Source organism: Aulostomus chinensis, chromosome 8 (assembly GCF_037954235.1).
Source record: "Aulostomus chinensis isolate RoL2024-O1b breed Wild chromosome 8, RoL_Achi_v1.0, whole genome shotgun sequence".
Lineage (NCBI taxonomy): Eukaryota > Metazoa > Chordata > Actinopteri > Syngnathiformes > Aulostomidae > Aulostomus > Aulostomus chinensis.
Genome location: NC_141327.1, coordinates 11,197,742 through 11,216,343, shown reverse-complemented (window position 1 = coordinate 11,216,343; position 18,602 = coordinate 11,197,742). Strand labels below are relative to the sequence as shown.

Genomic DNA, 18,602 nt, shown 5'->3' with positions numbered 1-18,602 from the left:
CTTCTAGGGTGCATAGGCCAATGATGAATGTCCTCCACCTCGCTCTGATTTTAGCTGTTCTTTTGAGATCTCCCCAGTTAAATCTACTCATGGCCATTTCTGCCTGGACACTCCTTCTCCAGCTGTTCCTGGGGCTGCCTCATTCCGTTTTTCTTTGGGGGTTCCACTGACGGGTTTGTTGAATGAAATTTGTGATTGGCTTTCAGAGGGTGTGACCGATCCAACTCCACCCTCTCTTCCTAATTTGCATACTTTCTCTCTCAACCAGACATTTAATATTCCGCAGCCCATTTGTTGTGTGTGTTGTTGTTCTCCAAGTCTCTGAACCATAGAGTAGCACACACTTCACATTGGAGTTAAACATATGTATTTTGTTGTTGGCAGCACGGTGAGCAGTTGCGCTTCTCTTTGTAAGGACTCCTTGGAACTGCTTTGTGACTTGAGCATTGCTCAGGTATACAGTGATATATCCAGCCCTAAAATTTTGGCTCTGTAATGTCTCTTCAGCCTTAGCTTGAATTTCCCGACCAGTGATCTGAAGCTACAACTGCTCCTCTTCGTGTTCCGACATCTTCCATGGATCTTCTGACCCTTTTTACTAACACAAATATGATCTATTTGGTTTTCTGTGACATGATCTCAGAAGATTGTAGATTGTTTTATGGGGGAATACACTTCTTCTGATCACTGAATTGTTGTTGACACAGGTTTCCATAAACACTTCGCCATTTTTGTTCTTTGTTCCAACTCCATGTTTTCCCATCTCTGCATCATAAGCCTCATTCGGGCCTCCAATGGCATTGAAGTCCCCGATCAGAATAATGAGGTCCCTGGCTCCAATACTCCAAAGTATGTGGGTTAGGCTATCATAAAACCTGGCCTCGACCTCATCATCTGCATTGTTGGTGGGTGCAAGACTGAATTATGTGGGCCTTCCCTTGTTTTGAAATTTGCTGAGATGAGGCAAGAGCTGATGGGTTTCCATGCAGTTAGAGCCTTCCTAGTGTCTTGTCATCATAATGGCCACTCCCACTGTATGGTTCGCTCCCTTGTCTTCGTGTCCAGTGTAGATAATGAACTGTCATCTGGACAATTTGACCTCTCGCCACTGTGTCCATCTTGTTTCTACCAAGCCCAAGACAAAGATTGTAGCGCACAATTTCTCTAGCGGTAATGGCAACCTTGCCAGCCTGGGACATGGTTCTGATGTTCCATGTCCCCACAAGGATAGATTTCCTTGGCAGCAGAAGGTGTATCTGCTTCCCAAAACCCTTGCAGGTTTGGCTGGGAAGCATAGTCCTCATTTCTGGGGCACCATCTTTGACCAGGTATGCGATTTGGTTTACATTAGTCAAAGTTTCTGTAACTCACTTTTTTCTCCCTTTTACAACCCCCTGGTCCTCCAAGTTGGGGGTTGGAGGACTGGGGAGTTGCTTCATCTACCTCCTCAGCCTTGACCTGCCCAGCTTGGTTGAACCTACCAGGGATCTGAATTCCCCACCGGCATAGCTCTCACGTTCACTGGGCTACGCAAGCCTCTCCACCGCCACACAGTGCAGCCCAAGGAGGGAAAGAAAAAAAAAAGATACATGTATAAATATTTGTACACATACATGTTTGTTTATAGCTTATGCACATGTATATAATCATATTTCACAAGCCCAAGTGTTTTTGGCAATGAAATCCCAGATTGCAAAGGTCCACCTGTGACTCCTCACACCCAACCAGCTCAGTCCTTTACACTCCTGAAGCATCCCACCCATGACAGGAAGTATAGAAAACACATTTAGTGTCTTATTCTATCAGCCATTTTACATACCTTCTCAACACTTGTACTTATGATACAAATATATCTCCAAATGAATGTCAAAAGTAGAATAATAAGCCCGGGTGCTAAAAATACAAACCATATAATTTATTCAAAAACAAAACAATCACCACCTATTAAAACTTTTAAAATGTCCAGTCCAAGATTGAGGCCTGAGGTGGGTGAACCATCCTGTCTGGTTCACCATCACAGGTCTCTGACAGGTCATCACTGTCTTTGATTCTGAAAGGGAACAAAATGGCAGAGTGACATGAGAATCAGAGGAACAAAAACTATAAACATTTTTAAAAAAAGGATAGACATAGTAAAAGTAAGCTGTGGCCCAAGCACTGGGGGGAAAAAATGTGCATAATTCTTCTGCTGCGAAATTCTGTTAAAAGTATCATTGCGATGTGCAGAGCCCCCCAGCAGTCCCATGGGGCCACACACACTTTGAGGTGCATCTGGGGTAACTTTGTCAATTGCGCTGTTTTTAAATTTAAGACAAAGCCAGATTTGACCCAAATGGCTGACAATATAGGAAGGAGCACAGGCACAAATTAAGACCAGCCACACACTTGACTTGTATCCAATCACAATGAAGGGACATTAATGGACTGAAATTTTGAAAACCCATTAAAGCTTGAACAGTTCAGGTTGTATTTATCGTGTTGAAACACCTGCCACAAATGTTTAATACTAACCGACAGTTGTATGATAAATTGAGGGCAGCGTAGAGCTCAGGAGTGCTGGGGCTATGAACTTGTTCCCGATGTAACCCTGCCATGGCAGTGGTGCCCAGCTCTGTAGAAGATGGACTAATGGGCCCACAACCTGAGTAATCTGCAGTCAAATCACAAGATTGACACATTTGGATTAAAGTTTGATTACACCACTATTCATCTCTAAGTTATCTGCATACTCACTGAGGCCAGTGCTCTCTCTCCTGTTGCTGTGTGCTCCTTTATCGAACAATGATGAGTCACACAGATACTGCTGCTTCATGAGAAAAGCCCTCTGCTGCTCAAACTCACGGCGCTGTCGACATAGATTTAACAAGAACGTTTTGCCCTCATGAACTCTACCAGCCTTATTAATTCACCTACATCCCAAAATAAAATGATCCAAACAATCATAACCCTCTAAATCTGGGAAGAGTGTGCATATCTCTGCCAAGGCAAATTTTCAACCCCGGCACTTTTTGTGCTTGGTCCCCAGTTAAAGATGCAATCAGCGATGAGTGGACCCCTCACTGTGTGTGGGTATTCCAGGGTGAGATGGTGATAAAATCTAGTCATTAGGTCTTTGTGTGGACAAATGAATAGCGTGTGATGCAGATGTCACATCCTGTGTTCGTTATCTGGTAGGGGTGTTCCGAAATTTAAAGAAAAAAAAAAAAAAGATGAAATAAAATTCAATGATGCATGAAATAAAAAAAACAAAAAACAATGTGAAACGGGGCTGCGCACCACTAACACTTGATTTTTGACCCTCTCCCCTACTGTATACACATACAAGAAAAAAACAAACACTGTAGCAACACCATAGAAGCAGAACAAGCAGCGAAACAATTATTTCAAAATTGAGTTAGACGAGGTCGAACAAGTAATACACGCTCTAACAAAATCGGTTATGTGGACTTATTTGGCTTCCCATGTGAAAGAATGCAACGATATATATATATATATATATATATATATATATATATATATATATATATATATATATATATATATATATATATATATATATATATATATATATATATATATATATATATATATTTCATGCAATTACTTTTATGTCTACATTTTAAGAAAGAAAATAAAGAATATTTGATTTTTGCATTTCTGATTCTTAAATCTTTATTTCGTATAGTCAGTATTTTGTACCGTGATCCCTGTTTCGTATCATTTCATGATTTAACTATTTCGTTGCACCTCTACTATCTGGTGAACACAGGACGTGACTACGTCGGTGTGCATCACATATCTAATTCTACAAAAATCAAATTATGTTTGTGATGTCAGTTGCATTTCCTGTACACTGTATGTGGCGCTAGGACTTTATTTTAGCTTAGAGTTGTAGTCTTTACTCAAATGTGTAACATTAGGAAAAGACTTGACCATTTGGAGTCCAGTCACTACAGTTTCCTGTTCTCTGAAATAACATCGGACTCCTCTCCATTGTAACGCTGTAGAATGAAAACTTTGTAACCATCCACCAATTTCTTAGGCATTTCAGACCAAACCTTGGCTGAATGTGGTTGACACACTAGGGACATCAAAGTGTAAAAAAATTTTTTTTTTAAATTCCTGTTGCCACGATGACCAAACTACCTCAAACCTGATTCTGTTCTTCCATAGCCTATGCTACACCCCTCCAATGAATTTTTTGAAAAATCAGCATCAGGTCTGCCCAATCTTCCTGAAAGACAGACAACCACCACCAACACCACTACGACATCAGCGCCAACAAGTCTGTCCTCTCACCTCATGGCTTAATCGTATGGCAGCATCAGTGAAGGACTGCCTCTCCCTCTCAAAAGTCTGCCTCTGATGATAGAGCTCTGTCCAGCGCAACTGAAGGCGTTCCCACTCTTCCAAGTAATAGGAGTCAGCCAGTTCAGAAGGGACAGGTGATACAAGGCCATCCTACACACAAACCCAGGGGGCACAGAAGGCCATCAGTAGCAATGCGTCAAATTAGCAAGCATGTGCAAATTAGAGAGTCAAACCTGCAGCATTTGCTGTTGGAGCTGAACAATTTGTTGACTCTCTTTTAGTTCGGTTTCCAGTTGAGCCAAGAGCTTGTCGTGGTCAGTACCAACATCAGCATGGCCTGAAGACAAATCAAAGATTTCATTCCTTGTAGAGGTTTCTCAAAAAATGGCATGAAGCAAATCAAACCTCATTTTGGTCTCATGGAGAAATGTTTAAGTTGAAGTCAAATCTAACCCTTGTAATGTGTTAAGACTCAAGACAATATTTCAAATCTTCCTCACTGTGGTCTTTACCCTCAGACAGGACACTCCCCAGTCTCCTCTGCACCTGTTTCCAACTCTGAATCACACCTCCTGTCACATGGTCACCGAGTGCCTCCTCTGCTTGAGTCAGCGCTTTATCTTCGTTTCTAGCTTCAACCTGAACATCCACAGCATTTGACAAGGTCTTGGAGGACAGGTGAAAGGAAAGATTGTATTCTTAACTTTGGAAAAAGTAATTGCAAAACCATGAAATTTCTCACAGCTAGTCTAAAAGGTTTTGCTCCATTTGCATATTTGTTTAATAGCAGTGGATGGATAAACCTCTATTGTTCCACACACTTTAATTCTTATCTTAGATTAAACTTTTAAAAATTAATGTTTTGATCTTTCATTCTCCGTGCGAGGAAGACCTGTAAATTGCCTTTTAATCCATGTCAGATGGTGACTGCTAAAAAAAAAACAAAAAACCTTTTCTCACCTGCTCCATATCAACTCTGAGGGCGTGGAGTAAAGTAGTGAGACTGTGGCGCAGCTTCATGGCCTCTCTGAGCTCTGCTTCTCTGCGCTCCAGCATCAGACGAAGGGTTGCCTCCTCTCGTCTGCGAGGGCGAGAAAGGAACTGAGGATTGGAAAGTGGTAAAAGATGCATTTGAATGGATGAAAGTGCATCACAGCAGAAGCTTTACTTTGCAGTAGAGCAGAATGACTTGATTGGTATCTCTCTTTTGCCTCGACATCCAGGTAGGAAGTTCAACACCTCAATGCCTGGATAGAAAATGTTTAAAAGGTATCAGTGAGGAGAATGTGAGGCAACCAGTGGACTATTGAGGGGATACATCAGGAGAGCACAATCCTCACTGGCTCCTCTCTCCTTCTGTCTGTCAGTCAGCTGCGTCAGTCGCTCCCTCATTCTGTTGCAATGCTGCTCTCTGCGCCTCAACTCCACCTCCTGCTGGTTACAGCGCAGCTGCAAACGGGTGCACTGGCAAAATTTGATTTAAAAAAAAAGGGAGAGTGTGAATCTTCTGGTTGCAAGACATTCCCGAGCCCCTCTTATTTTGCACCTTACTTTGGTGCGTTCACATCGCAGCATGTCCTGAAGCCTGGCCACATGCTCATCCATCTCTCTCAGTTGCTCCTGTAGGAGAAAAGTTTCCCTCTGAATTAGAAGCACAACTTCATCATTCACTTCGCGTTTACTCACTCTGACGGAATCTCCATGGTCTCTATGCTCCTCCCTGTCAGCCCACCGAAGGGTACCGCCACTCACATGGTTGAAGCTGGAGTTCCTAAGCAGATAGGAGTCTGTAGCAGACCAGAGGAGAAGGGAGGCCATTGCAGACAGCATGACAGCCGTGCAGAATATAAATCAGGTCTGGGTGCATTCAAATCGTCAGTATCTTGTAGGTTGGAGTTAATTCTGTCCCACAGTTCACAACAGAAGCAACTTTGAAACTGATGCACCACTCGGCCAGTGATGCAGATGATCAAAAATTGTGTGACCACGCATCACTTCACTTTGTAGCTGAGGGACGTGGAGTCAGATTCTGGAATCAGTCTGGATCAGCCATTTTTCCTTGACACCATGATGTTTTCCATCAGGGTCAAGGAGAAGTGTTAGAAATAGGTGATAGGAGACAACTCAAATGCACCTTAAGGCTCAGCAAGGATCTGTTTCAGGTAAAACATCACCTGTGTACTCCTGATGTCTTCCAACTCTTGTCTTAGCAACCCGGGAAGTCATCTCTGTCCAGTAAAGGGAACATAACTCACATTTGTAACCTTGAATAGCCTCCTTTTAAAATGAGACTGTAACATGAGATAACTTTAGTTGTCTTATCTGAGCAGTTCAAATTCCTCAGCCAGGTGTCTCCTCCTTTCCCTCCAGGTGATGGCAGTTGTGTTAATGACCAGAGGTAATGAGGAAGTCCACCGGCAGCAACACAGCAACAGAGGGTGAGCAAAAGTGTAATTAATAACATGAACGATGGTCAGGATCCTTGTACTGTGCAGGCTTACTCACCTGAACTAGAACACGACCATAATTTATTACATCAGTTACAGCTATGTTGAGCTATTTTGAAATTTGACTTCCACATTTTGACAAAGGATGTAGAGAGAAGGGCCTGCCATCTTCTCCTGTGTAGATATGGGTGACACACCCAGTCTGACTTTAGAATTGGTCTGGATCAGTGTTTATTGTCCCACAATGATTGGAGCAAACTTAGTACTTTATAATAATCCTGGTAGTGTCTGAACATTAAAAACCTCCAGAACTCGACACCCACTACTTCATATAAATGGCATCATCCTGTAGATTTACGAACAGAGGTCCATCCAACACAGTCTAGATTTTTGGATGTAACTGTGGTACAGTAGTCTTCCTTTTACAAATCAATTCACACCAGCAGTTCATTACACTGAGCTGATGGCGGATCATCCCCGTTTACTCAGAAATGCCTTTTTTTCTGAGTTGACAATGAAATTAGAGCAAATGGAGGCAAACTCGACACCACTTAGCCTTTTACATTTGGTGTGCAATTAGCAGCTGAGGACATATGAATGAATACACTTTTGACTGTTAAGACCACCCGCCCCATTCAGATTCATTTTGTATGTTGATTGAATTGAATTAGTCTGAACAGCTTTAAAAGAAACAAAACAAACAAACAAAAAAAATCGCATGAAATGTGATCCAAACCACATTTGGAGGTAATTTGAAGTGTAAGTCATAGCAGCTTTCTTCTTCGGGTGCATCTTGTTAATTATTGGCCATCTCAAGTCGGTGTCCTGTAGATCCGTGTTTCAAGACATCACCAACCGAAGTCCAAAGGACAATGTGGATAGAACTGAATTTAGTTTGAGAAACAAAGCAAGATTTCCTGAGCCCTTAGAAAAATTAGGAACGAAATGTTCAAACGCCGGGTTTTTATTTCACCCCTCAATTAGTCCTACAGGCAGGAAGCAAAACGTGACCGCTAACTCCTTGGCCATAACATTTCCAGTGTTCAAACATATACAGAACATTTCACAAATGAGGCTCACGTGGTTAAAAAGTGGCACAAAGGCCTGATTTTTTTTTTTTAATGCTGTTTGATATTTACACCCCCCCCCCCCAAAAACACCCAAAATAACACAAACAACTTCAGTTTCCCAAAGAAAAATTTAATCTTTCTAAAAGTAGCAAAGTTCAGAAAGATAACAGGCTAACAGTAGTAAAAAGTTTCAACTGACTGGCATGATTTCCTCTGTGGAAATCAATTATTGCATCAAGTCACTGCCGCATGATTCCTTAAATATAAACATTCCAAAAGTTTCAAACAGAGCTGCGGTTTAGTGATTTGTGTTACAGTTCACTATCCCAATAGTGTAAGGCATCGATGTGGTTTTTGAAATTAAAGAAAGCAACATACAGGCTTAAAAAACAATCATAACAGGCAGTTCCGTACACACACTCACTAGCCACTTCATTCAGTACACCTACACCACAAACTCTACTTTTACCAAGTTTAGCACTTTTCAGTTTTTGTTGACACTGACAGAAAGATGATGAGGCTCCCTCCTGTTTCTTCTCGAGGTTGTAGTAGGCGGTCCTGCACTGGAGAGAATTAAGGTGCAAATGTGTGTTTTATTTTCTGCCTCTCCCATACTGTACGCGTGCACCTAATCAGTATAACAAAAGCATCAGAACCATGGAATCCGGTTAAATAAAAAAATTTAAAAAAGAGGCATGTTAAAATAAAACCTTTCCGGAAATGTCAACAAAAACTGAACGCCATTTGAAACAGAGTTGCTGCTTTGCCTCACATTAGATCGTTCACGTGTAACTACTGACGTGGCTGTGTGTGTGTATATGCCCGTCACTGCCAGGATTAAAATCTGTACCATGTTTCTGGGTCTTGGAGTAGTAACACCTTTACAATTGATAGAAATACACCACCAGTTGAAGATATTAATAATGACATCTGTTGGCCACATTAACTTAGATCTTGTCTGTAGTGTTTCTAAACAGACAATAGCAGATATATTTAGCAATAAAACATGTTATTGTTGAAAAGTACCAGCTTCAAATCAATATTTGATGGTTCATACCTACAGCATTGAATATACGAGGAGAGGGTGCACTTTCAGTGGCCAATCACAAGGACTGAGTTTCACAGACTGGAGACAGACATTAGTAAATCGGTCAAGTGAGTGTCATCATCGATGGTAGAGTTTAGCCTGGCTTTAATGTAACAGATGGGAGCTATGATACCATTAGTTTTGGCAAACAAGTGGACCAAATCCCCTCCCGAACTCATCAGCCCCACGTCCCATCGTGTCAAGAGGAGCTGCTGGCAGATCTAAGGCGACATCAAGTAAAAGCGAAGACAGCCTTCGTCGAAGAAATTCAGAAATCCTCCAACTTCATAGTTGCACTACCACACAAAAACAAAAAAACATATTAAAAAGACATTAAAACACATACTTATCTCAATGAGATTAAAAAAAGATTCTTAAAAAGGAACATTCCATCTTTTGGGGAAATACACTTGTAATTTTTAGTGCTTTTTTTTTATTTGCTGCCTTTGGTCATTTATAAACAGATCATGAAAAGTCTTTACGTATGGAGAGCATTTTTTAAAAACATTTCCTTGAAATCCTACAGAGAAATTTTCATTGATTTGAAAATTATCAGTAGCTCAGTTAATGGTGAAAATAATGAAAAAGAATAAAGTCTAGCTTGCACAGGTGATCCAGCTTACATATTAAAATAAATAGTACAGCCGACTAAAAGCATAACAGGGACGAAGAAGTAACCTGAATACGAGAAAACGCCCGTCCAGGTATTTATTTGACACACACTTCATCTTTTGAGTCAAGCTAAAGTCTTTGAGGGTTGCTGGAGCCAACTGAATAAGTCACCAGCGATCTGCAGTTTTGTGGTCCTGATATTATTAAAACAAAATAATTAATTTTAAAAAAGACTAATTTATGATGAAAATATTTTGCTCACACCCAAAATAATATTTAGATAAAAGAATATACAATAAATTCTATTTGATAAAATTAAGGCACATGTTAAACTGCCTGCATAGCTACGGTTGTAGCTGGCAACACGCAATCGTAAGTAATAATTTATTCCCTACTGAAAGGCTCAGCTCCCCAGCCTAAGCGAAAACGCGGGCCTACTTACCTTAGAACAGGGAGCAGGACTTGGGGGGTCTGAAGGGATTATCACTGGAGGGGACCCCGACCAGGAGGGGGTCTTTGGAAGCATTTTGCAGACAAAAGTTCCTGAGATCGGCTGCAGCCTGGGACACCTGCAGAAACCCGAGGACCCCACCTCCCTCATTTTACTACACACATCCTTAACTGCCACATTCTCTTGCATAGTATTTGCAAGCAGCGGTGCTGGACTGATAGCTGCGTATATTCACTGGAACGAGTGTTATCTTCTCCACAGGTCAAGAACTTTAATAAACGTGTAAATTCATTCGCCTCCCGGACACATTGCCAACAAATTTTACTGACAGCCGTTAAGCGCGGAAGAAACTTGTTCTCCTTACTCTGTCTGTGAGTTAAACCACCGTAAACTTGCTTTAGTGTCTTATAAGAGACACATAAGTCCACTTTGTTGAACATATGATGTTGAAATTCCACTTTAATACGGCTTGTCTCCGCCATTCAGCTATAGGGAGGAAGGCTGGTTAGCTAGTCTTCCGTGTTTGTGTGTCAGCGTCGAGGGGCTCGTACCTTGATCCTCCGGATACTGGCCTCTAACCGGAGCTGCTTCACGGCCCTCTGGGCGATGATGAGGTTGTTGCTGGCATTGTTGTTGGACATGACGACGGCTGTGACTCCGGCAAGTTTAGGGATATTTAATGTACACGTCCACAAACGACCGGAAATTGACCCGGACCGCTCCAAACCCTTAACCCCAAAGGGAAACTCTGGCCGCTCTCTACCCCGCCCCCTCCCTGCCTACAGGCCAGTCCAATGGGTTTTAGACCTGTCAATCAAAACGCGCATAAAGCCACGCCCCTATCTATACTGGCTTTAGAGTGAGAGTAGACCAGGGCAGGAGGCAGGAGGTGACCTTGAACAACTTCTAGAGGGTGATCTCCAGCATTTCATATCACAATCATTATTATTATTATTATTATTATTATTATTATTATTATTATTATTATTATTATTATTATTATAATTATTACGACATGGTAAATGATACCGATTAGCCAGGCAGACAGGCCGTCACCAGTGGTGTGAATACCAGGACACACCCTAATGCTCCTGAATATGTGAGTGAACTGCTTCATCATCTGGCTCTCTTTGGTCCAAATTTATAAACTTCTTATCTGTTCCACCCATTCGCCTTTACCTCCTGAGACCTGTACTTTTTTGTGTGTTTTTTTTCTAATTTTCTTATTTATTTATTTGTATTTAATAGCATGTGATAAGTGTAAAACCTAAGCATTGTCTTTGAACAGGATGTCGATTTTTTATGATGTTCTTGCTCATGCGGGAAAAACCCTTCAGTTATACTGTATAATAATGTTAGCAGTTTGTAACACTATATCAAGCTTTTTATTACAGTGCCTTAACATGGGTGTGGAAAAATAGAACTGCAAAACAATGGCACTTTTGTCAGAGCCTTACAAATACTTTGTTTTGTAACCTTTTTTTCTTCTTTACTCCAATGTAGGAAGTGAGCGACTGAAAAAAACACACGTTTTAAAAGGAATTTGGGTTACATGTATACATCACATGTACGTTGGATGCACTGAGTTCGATGTGGCTATGTTGCCTTTTTAAAATAATCTCTTATGATCAGTGTTGTATGATTGTCTTTGTAAAGCACAGTGATTTCCGTCTGTGCATAGGGAAATTATGTACAATAAAATTGTACCCACTTACTTTACTAATATCACAAACTCTTGTGTACAAATAACGACTACTTACAGTATAAATTTAAAATCCACGAGAGGAAATTAGTTAATTATTCATCGGCAAATCTAAATATATTTGAATCGCCGGCTAACAATTATCCAAAAAAAAGGTAATTTCTACTGTTCTTTCATTTTTGGATCACATGAGAGTCAAAAGGTGAGGCAGATTTAATTGGAAATGGATAAATATGAATTAAAGTACACAATATGTGGCCTTTACAGCGGCAGCAATGACATGCGGAGTGGCTCTGAGAACAGAACTTAACAAAATAATGTTCCTTCTGCTGAGGAAGCTGTGACCCTCTTGTCTTTCCTTTTGTCCATATAGAGGCTGGATTACGGAGCGCACTTTGTGCTGTACCATTCGCAAACATTTTGTTTGGAATTTATTGGTTGGAAATTTCAACAACTGTATCCACCATAAATTTTGTTAAAAAAAGATGAAGATTTATATCATAATAAAGATTATCTGTCATTGGACCGAAGAGGAATCCATTTTTTGTAGAAATTGAGACTTAACCCAAACCTAAAGCCTCAAAGCTTTTAAAAAAAAAATAAAAAAAATAATAATAACAGCCTTGAAAATCAAATTATAGATTTTTGCCAGAATAACTTTAATTCTTTATAAATGTGATACGAGAATATGAAAAATGATTTTGCTCTCAATATGTTCACCCCAACACTTCAATGAAAATACACACAGAAAAGTATTGGTGTTTTCCTTTTTATTCAAACTCCCACAGTTTCTGTTTGATATTTGCAAGCATTTCAAAAGCAATAAAAGTAAGGATAGATACATGATGTGGTACCATTGAACAAGGAAACACCATTTTTTATGCCTATGTATAAAAAAAATTTTGAAAAAATATCACAGCATAACATGTTTGTATAGTTGCAGCTTACTCAGGTGATTTGTCCCCTGAAGAGAAAGACAAACAAGAAGAAAAACATAGTTATCGATTATGTGAAGTTAATTGAGTTGAGATGTGAGACCCCGAGACTTTTTATTCATACTCACACATGATTGGTCCAATGGTGAGGGGCTTCAGAGGAACAGAATCTGAAACAGCACGGGCTGCTCTGCCGGCACAACTCTACATATTTGGTGAGGGCGGGGGAAAAAAAGGCCACGGGAAAATCAAACAACTGAGCAATATTGCTTGTGGAGTGACATTTCTATTAATAACAGAAAATAACATGTGACTCACTGGAACGCAAGAAGATCTTCTCTGGTCACACAGGCTGAGGTTGCAGTGGAGGAAAATCTCTCTGTATTGATTCTGGATCAGGAAGAGCATGGCGGAGAAACGAGCCCGGAGGGATGAACCGCTTTCTACAACCAGGACGCGTTGGCGGTCAGTGGAACACCTAGCAGAGAAGATGGAGAGGGTTATGAGAACAGTTTCACTGCACTAAAAGTGAGTCCACTTCCCCCTTGTAGAATACACTTACTTATTCCGGATGAGAGCATATCGCATGGGATCATTAGGGTTAAATGAGTTAGTGGCAAAGCAGTTCTCCAGAATGACTGCAAAGCTTTCATCTCGTTCGTCCACAGAGACCCCAACATACAACGGTGAGCCAACTGGCAGGGTGACAGGACCACCTGGATACGTCTCTGTAAAGTTGGAATTACGGAACAGAGACATGGCAGCTCTGGTTTTGGGGCCCGTGCCGGAAATGCCTCCAATGTGCCTGTCAGTAAAACATGTTTTTTTTAATCATGAAGCCTTTCCTTTAGTTCCCCTTCCTATTATTGTTATTGTCCTTGAAGTATTCAGCTAAGCTCTGGGAATTCATTGGCCTTTTGACGGTCGGTGTGTTCACACGGGTGTCATCCAAACATTTGGAGACACAACTTTTTTACGTTAAAGTAGTGTACCTTTTATGTCTAAATGGGCACCCCTCACATTCAAGCCCTTGTCAAACACGTTTCCAGAATGCTTCTTAACCCCACAACACTAACGTCACCAAAACCATTCTTGGCATGTGATTTTTATAAACAAGTTCCCAGCTCCATTATTAATTTTTTTTGTTTGGAAATTTCTAATAAATGACTACTTGATTTTTCAATAATTTTGGAGCCTTTTTCTAGGCTCCCCCATGGTAATTAAAATTCTTTTTTTATGTGATATTGCATATAGAGAAATTAAAGAAGAATACTTCAGTTCACCATACAGCAGTGTATTTCAATATATTTTGATGAAAACTATGTTTCGTCAGGAATATCATACTGGGTAAAAAATATCCAATGTTAGTGATGGTGTTACTAATCTTAACGTTAGTATCCTTGGGTTAATGTGATCACCGCCAGGTCAATAAGTAACTTTTATGTATTTCTGGTTACAAGAAGACCCACACCAACTCTGTCTGCGCCAGATAAAGAAATTAATTTTACACTCCCAGACACAACAACAACAACAACTGCTGGAAATGTTTACAAATTCAGTCCGTGTTGTGATTACTATCAATTCCAGAAAGGGGAGAAGAATTTAAATACCACTGCTGTAAATCATATTATAGTCCCGTTAAATGAATGGCTACTTACGGCAAGAACGGTCTTATAGGGACATTCAGGCTGCTGTCTGTGTCCAGGGGATAGGCGCAGGAGAAGGGCATACTCACAGGAGGGGCGAAGGACATGTTGTTCATCGGGTAGACAAATAAACTGTTTGAGTAGATGGCGTGTGTGCCGTTGGTCTGAAAGACAGAGGATCCTTAAATCATAATTCACTTCTTTTAAAAATCATCCAAAACTGAACAGACCATAACCCTTCTGGTTCATGGTAGCACCCAACATAACCAGCTGATGCATTCACTGAAACGTTATTGTTTATAGTGGCACCACACTGGAAGTGGTTCCATTTAAAAACAAAAAAACAGCTCAGTGATTGTTGATTACTGAGGATACACCTGCTTAAAGAAGACTGTGATTACACCAGGCAATGGTGCTGACAGTTTGTAAACAGACATTTTTTTGACAGTTTTGCTGTTGTTTGGAGTTGGTGCCTCGTTTGACATTAGATTCATGCTATTTGTACGTAGCTGGCTCTTTCTGCATTCTGGAGTCACAAGTAGATAATGCAGGAGAGCGAGGACACTCAAGACGACTCAAGACATCCATTTGTGAATACTTACATGACAAAACACACATTTGGTTATTGCTGTAAGAGCATGAGTGGATTCTTGGACAAATCTGCATTATGAAGCCTTTGCTAGCCTACTAAGCAAAAAAAACACCATTCTTGGAGGATTGATAAATGTAGCATGTTACATGTAAATCATTGCAAATATAGTGCAGAATTGGACAAGGCACATTTTCTTATAGACGTATAGACATTCTCTTACTCAAATTTCAAGAGTAAAAAAGAGGTGCAAGTCTTTACCGTCAATATATTTCCACAGACTCCTGGCTGTGCCCCCACTTCATACCACACTACACCATTATTCACTCTGATCCAGGAGCAGGTACCGGAAGCCAGGTTGCCAGATAATGGGTCAAAACCAGAGGCTGTCATGCGAATTGAATCCAGGCCCACTTGGAGTTTATCATGGCTACAAATGAGGTGAGAGGGCTCAAATGTAGGGCGATGGACTGGAGAAATATAAAATATAGGTCAGCTTATAAAAGCGTGAGAGAAATGATAGATACAAAGAAAATGAACGTTCCATGTCAGTGTGCAATTAAAATGGTGTTGTTTTGAAGAATATATCAGGACACTCACATTCACAAATAACTCCTGCATCTTCGCCGTGAACACAGTTGTGGATCCCAAATCCTCGATGTCTGCAGTCTGTTATTGATCCTTCATTTCCAGAACAACCGACATCATCCAGCCAGATGGGTCCGGTGCCCTGTCCAAAGTAAGCGCTCATCGGGGCTGACAGGGCCCTGCCGCAGCCCATCTGTCTACACACCACAGTGGCATCGTTGATGTCCCAGGCATCGTCACACACTGTTCCCCATCGTCCATCATGATAGAGCTCCACTCTGCCAGAGCAGCGGCTGTCAGAGTTGACCAGCCTCAGTGGTGAATCAGCTAACAGAACGACAGAATATTAGTGATGAAACAAAGAGGTGAAAGATGAGCATCATGAATATAATCATGAACTGATGAAATCCTGTTGGTAAAAACATGTAATCACTCTTCATCTTTGCAACAAGCAGTAACTACAATAATGGCTATTACACCACGGCCAGTCTGCTACGTAGTGAGGTGAGTATTTACCTTCACAGACCACACCAGCATCCTCATGGTGCCCACAGTTGTGAGATCCAACCCCTCGGTGTCCGCATTCACTGAGCTCTGATTCGCTCCCAGTGCACATTAGGTCGTCCAACCAAATAGGCCCGCTGCCCTGTCCGAAGTGAGCGCTCATTGGTGCTGACAGAGCCCTGCCACATCCCATCTGTCTACACACCACCTGAGCATCGTTGATGTCCCAGGCATCGTCACACACTGTTCCCCACTGTCCACGGTGGAAGATCTCAACCCGGCCAGAGCAGGAGCTGTTTCTTCCGTTAGCTAGGCGGACCTCCCCCTCATCTGGTCTGACTGCTACTTCTGAGGTACTGGTCGCCGGAGTGGCGGTCCAGTGAGGGGTCTCGGGTAGGGGTGGGAAAACTGTGCTGTTTATTCCTGGTTGGACTGATAGAAAAATGTATGTAAATTCAACACCTGATCTGACTTTTGCAGTAATATCGTACACATATCAGGCTTTTTTGATGAAAAGATCTTCAGTGCAAATTTCTTCTTCCACACTTAAGATGTCAGCAACAAGGACTTACGCCAACTGTGGTTCCTGTCAGACCACATTGAGGGTTGAAAATGACAGTTCTTAGAGAGTAAGAACCAATTTGTGCAAAAGACTATTACATGAAGGAGACACACTGTCCTTCCTTTTTTGCTCATAAAGGAAATCTATCTTTTAATGTAAAATCTATGTATTTTCATAGAAAACAACATTAAATTTGTGTTGTAAAGGCTTAAATATTTTTGATCAGGCTTTGTAAGAATATATAGGGATGAGGACCCGGAGTGGACCCAAAGTATCTATACATTTACCTTCACAAATAACTCCTGCATCTTCGCCATGAACACAGTTGTGGATCCCAAATCCTCGATGTCTGCAGTCTGTTATTGATCCTTCATTTCCAGAACAACCGACATCATCCAGCCAGATGGGTCCGGTGCCCTGTCCAAAGTAAGCGCTCATCGGGGCTGACAGGGCCCTGCCGCAGCCCATCTGTCTACACACCACAGTGGCATCGTTGATGTCCCAGGCATCGTCACACACTGTTCCCCATCGTCCATCATGATAGAGCTCCACTCTGCCAGAGCAGCGGCTGTCAGAGTTGACCAGCCTCAGTGGTGAATCAGCTAACAGAATGACAGAATATTAGTGATGAAACAAAGAGGTGAAAGATGAGCATCATGAATATAATCATGAACTGATGAAATCCTGTTGGTAAAAACATGTAATCACTCTTCATCTTTGCAACAAGCAGTAACTACAATAATGGTTATTATACCATGGCCAGTCTGCTACGTAGTGAGGTGAGTATTTACCTTCACAGACCACACCAGCATCCTCATGGTGCCCACAGTTGTGAGATCCAACCCCTCGGTGTCCGCATTCACTGAGCTCTGATTCGCTCCCAGTGCACATTAGGTCGTCCAACCAAATAGGCCCGCTGCCCTGTCCGAAGTGAGCGCTCATTGGTGCTGACAGAGCCCTGCCACATCCCATCTGTCTACACACCACCTGAGCATCGTTAATGTCCCAGGCATCGTCACACACTGTTCCCCACTGTCCACGGTGGAAGATCTCAACCCGGCCAGAGCAGGAGCTGTTTCTTCCGTTAGCCAGGCGGACCTCCCCCTCATCTGGAGATATGGCTGCTGCTGTTGTGATGTCTTGAGATGGCATGGTTGGAGAAACTGTGGGCTCTATACCGTCCACCTCTGTCAACAAAGCAAAACAATCATGGATTGATTAAAAAAAAATAGATGTGATGTGATGTATGTGATGTAGACCTTTTTTTTGTGAGTGTAAAGATGTTTCAAATGGACAATCACCTGCACAATACGCAAGATGACATGTGGATGGCTGCACAAGTTTGTAGACATAGTAGCTTCCATAGCAGAGCTTGACATGAATGGAGTGGGAGGGAAAATAGCAGCAGTTTCCATTCCAGTTATTACACACTGTACGATTTACTATCACATTTGACTGAGAGGGATGAGCCTCCGTTATCCAAAGAGGGGCATGGGTTCCACACCTGTAATCAGGTATGCAGCGCTCTGGAATATGAGTGCTGGTGTTCCCCAGGAACAGGCGGTACCAGCCTTGCCAGTTGACATCTCGGTCACAGGCTATTATGCTATTCCCTACATAATTCACTGACCGCCATTCATCATTCAGTACTGTGTAGTTGTCACAGGGGTCAGCACAGCTATTGCCACTGATGCAGTCCATTCCTTCGGGACAGGCTGCCCCCCCACAGCTAAACCGGACAGACTGAGAGGAGGAGGCTGATCTGGCCTGGGGTGATGCCTCCAGGCATTCAAAGGAGCCTGGTGTGTTTCTGCAAACCTGAGATGCTGTGCAAGGGGAGTCTGGGAGCGAACATTCGTCAGTGTCCACACAGCCCATGTCTGGTGCCCACTGATAACCTTGGCTACAGCAAGAAGAGCCACTGCAGTGCTCCCTATTGTAACAGTTGAGACCATCGCCGACAAAGCCATCTGTACAGACACAAGAGAACGCCTGGATGCCAAAGGAGTCTCCTCTCTCTCGTGACTCCAAGCAGGTGGCGTCATCATGACACGAATCACAGCTGGAGACAAGAGTCCCTGTGAAAAAGCCAATGATA

At 42.0% G+C, this 18,602-nt stretch overlaps 3 protein-coding genes and 1 long non-coding RNA gene across 11 annotated transcripts; 1 reads left to right on the top strand and 3 right to left on the bottom strand.

Annotated features, from left to right (window-relative positions):
* Window positions 1–1,894: 1,894 nt before the first annotated feature.
* On the bottom strand, window positions 1,895–6,693 carry LOC147257119 (afadin- and alpha-actinin-binding protein B). 4 transcript variants are annotated; one of them, XM_086210935.1, is made up of 13 exons: window positions 6,634–6,693; window positions 6,486–6,546; window positions 5,998–6,098; window positions 5,863–5,931; window positions 5,652–5,775; window positions 5,480–5,558; window positions 5,272–5,392; window positions 4,824–4,977; window positions 4,545–4,648; window positions 4,300–4,461; window positions 2,734–2,845; window positions 2,512–2,650; window positions 1,895–2,050 (listed from the first exon to the last, which is right to left on the bottom strand). In XM_086210935.1, the coding sequence occupies exons 2-13, from the start codon at window positions 6,535–6,537 to the stop codon at window positions 1,954–1,956; spliced, it is 1,314 nt and encodes a 437-aa protein (XP_086067061.1). In that variant the 5' UTR covers window positions 6,538–6,546; window positions 6,634–6,693; the 3' UTR covers window positions 1,895–1,953. The 4 variants fall into 4 exon arrangements, with proteins under 4 accessions (XP_086067061.1, XP_086067062.1, XP_086067063.1 ...); XM_086210936.1 differs by lacking the exon at window positions 6,634–6,693 and having other exon boundaries at window positions 4,824–4,950; window positions 6,486–6,625; XM_086210937.1 differs by lacking the exons at window positions 2,734–2,845; window positions 6,634–6,693 and having other exon boundaries at window positions 6,486–6,625.
* On the top strand, window positions 4,844–13,893 carry LOC147257117 (uncharacterized). 5 transcript variants are annotated; one of them, XR_015117560.1, is made up of 4 exons: window positions 4,844–4,989; window positions 6,682–6,749; window positions 13,015–13,143; window positions 13,284–13,893. It is a non-coding gene; the product is annotated as an uncharacterized LOC147257117 (long non-coding RNA). The 5 variants fall into 5 exon arrangements; XR_015117562.1 differs by having other exon boundaries at window positions 12,967–13,143; XR_015117564.1 differs by having other exon boundaries at window positions 4,969–5,025.
* Window positions 7,938–10,736, bottom strand: LOC147257118 (guanine nucleotide-binding protein G(I)/G(S)/G(O) subunit gamma-5). Its single transcript, XM_086210954.1, has 3 exons — window positions 10,530–10,736; window positions 9,970–10,096; window positions 7,938–9,211 (listed from the first exon to the last, which is right to left on the bottom strand). Exons 1-2 carry the CDS (start codon window positions 10,617–10,619, stop codon window positions 9,971–9,973), a joined length of 216 nt encoding a protein of 71 aa, XP_086067080.1. The 5' UTR covers window positions 10,620–10,736; the 3' UTR covers window positions 7,938–9,211; window position 9,970.
* Window positions 12,509–17,467, bottom strand: LOC147257116 (scavenger receptor cysteine-rich domain-containing group B protein-like). Its single transcript, XM_086210911.1, has 10 exons — window positions 17,296–17,467; window positions 16,792–17,106; window positions 15,955–16,374; window positions 15,451–15,765; window positions 15,112–15,320; window positions 14,274–14,425; window positions 13,178–13,420; window positions 12,934–13,093; window positions 12,744–12,819; window positions 12,509–12,644 (listed from the first exon to the last, which is right to left on the bottom strand). The coding sequence occupies exons 1-10, from the start codon at window positions 17,444–17,446 to the stop codon at window positions 12,625–12,627; spliced, it is 2,061 nt and encodes a 686-aa protein (XP_086067037.1). The 5' UTR covers window positions 17,447–17,467; the 3' UTR covers window positions 12,509–12,624.
* Between the last annotated feature and the right edge of the window lie 1,135 nt (window positions 17,468–18,602).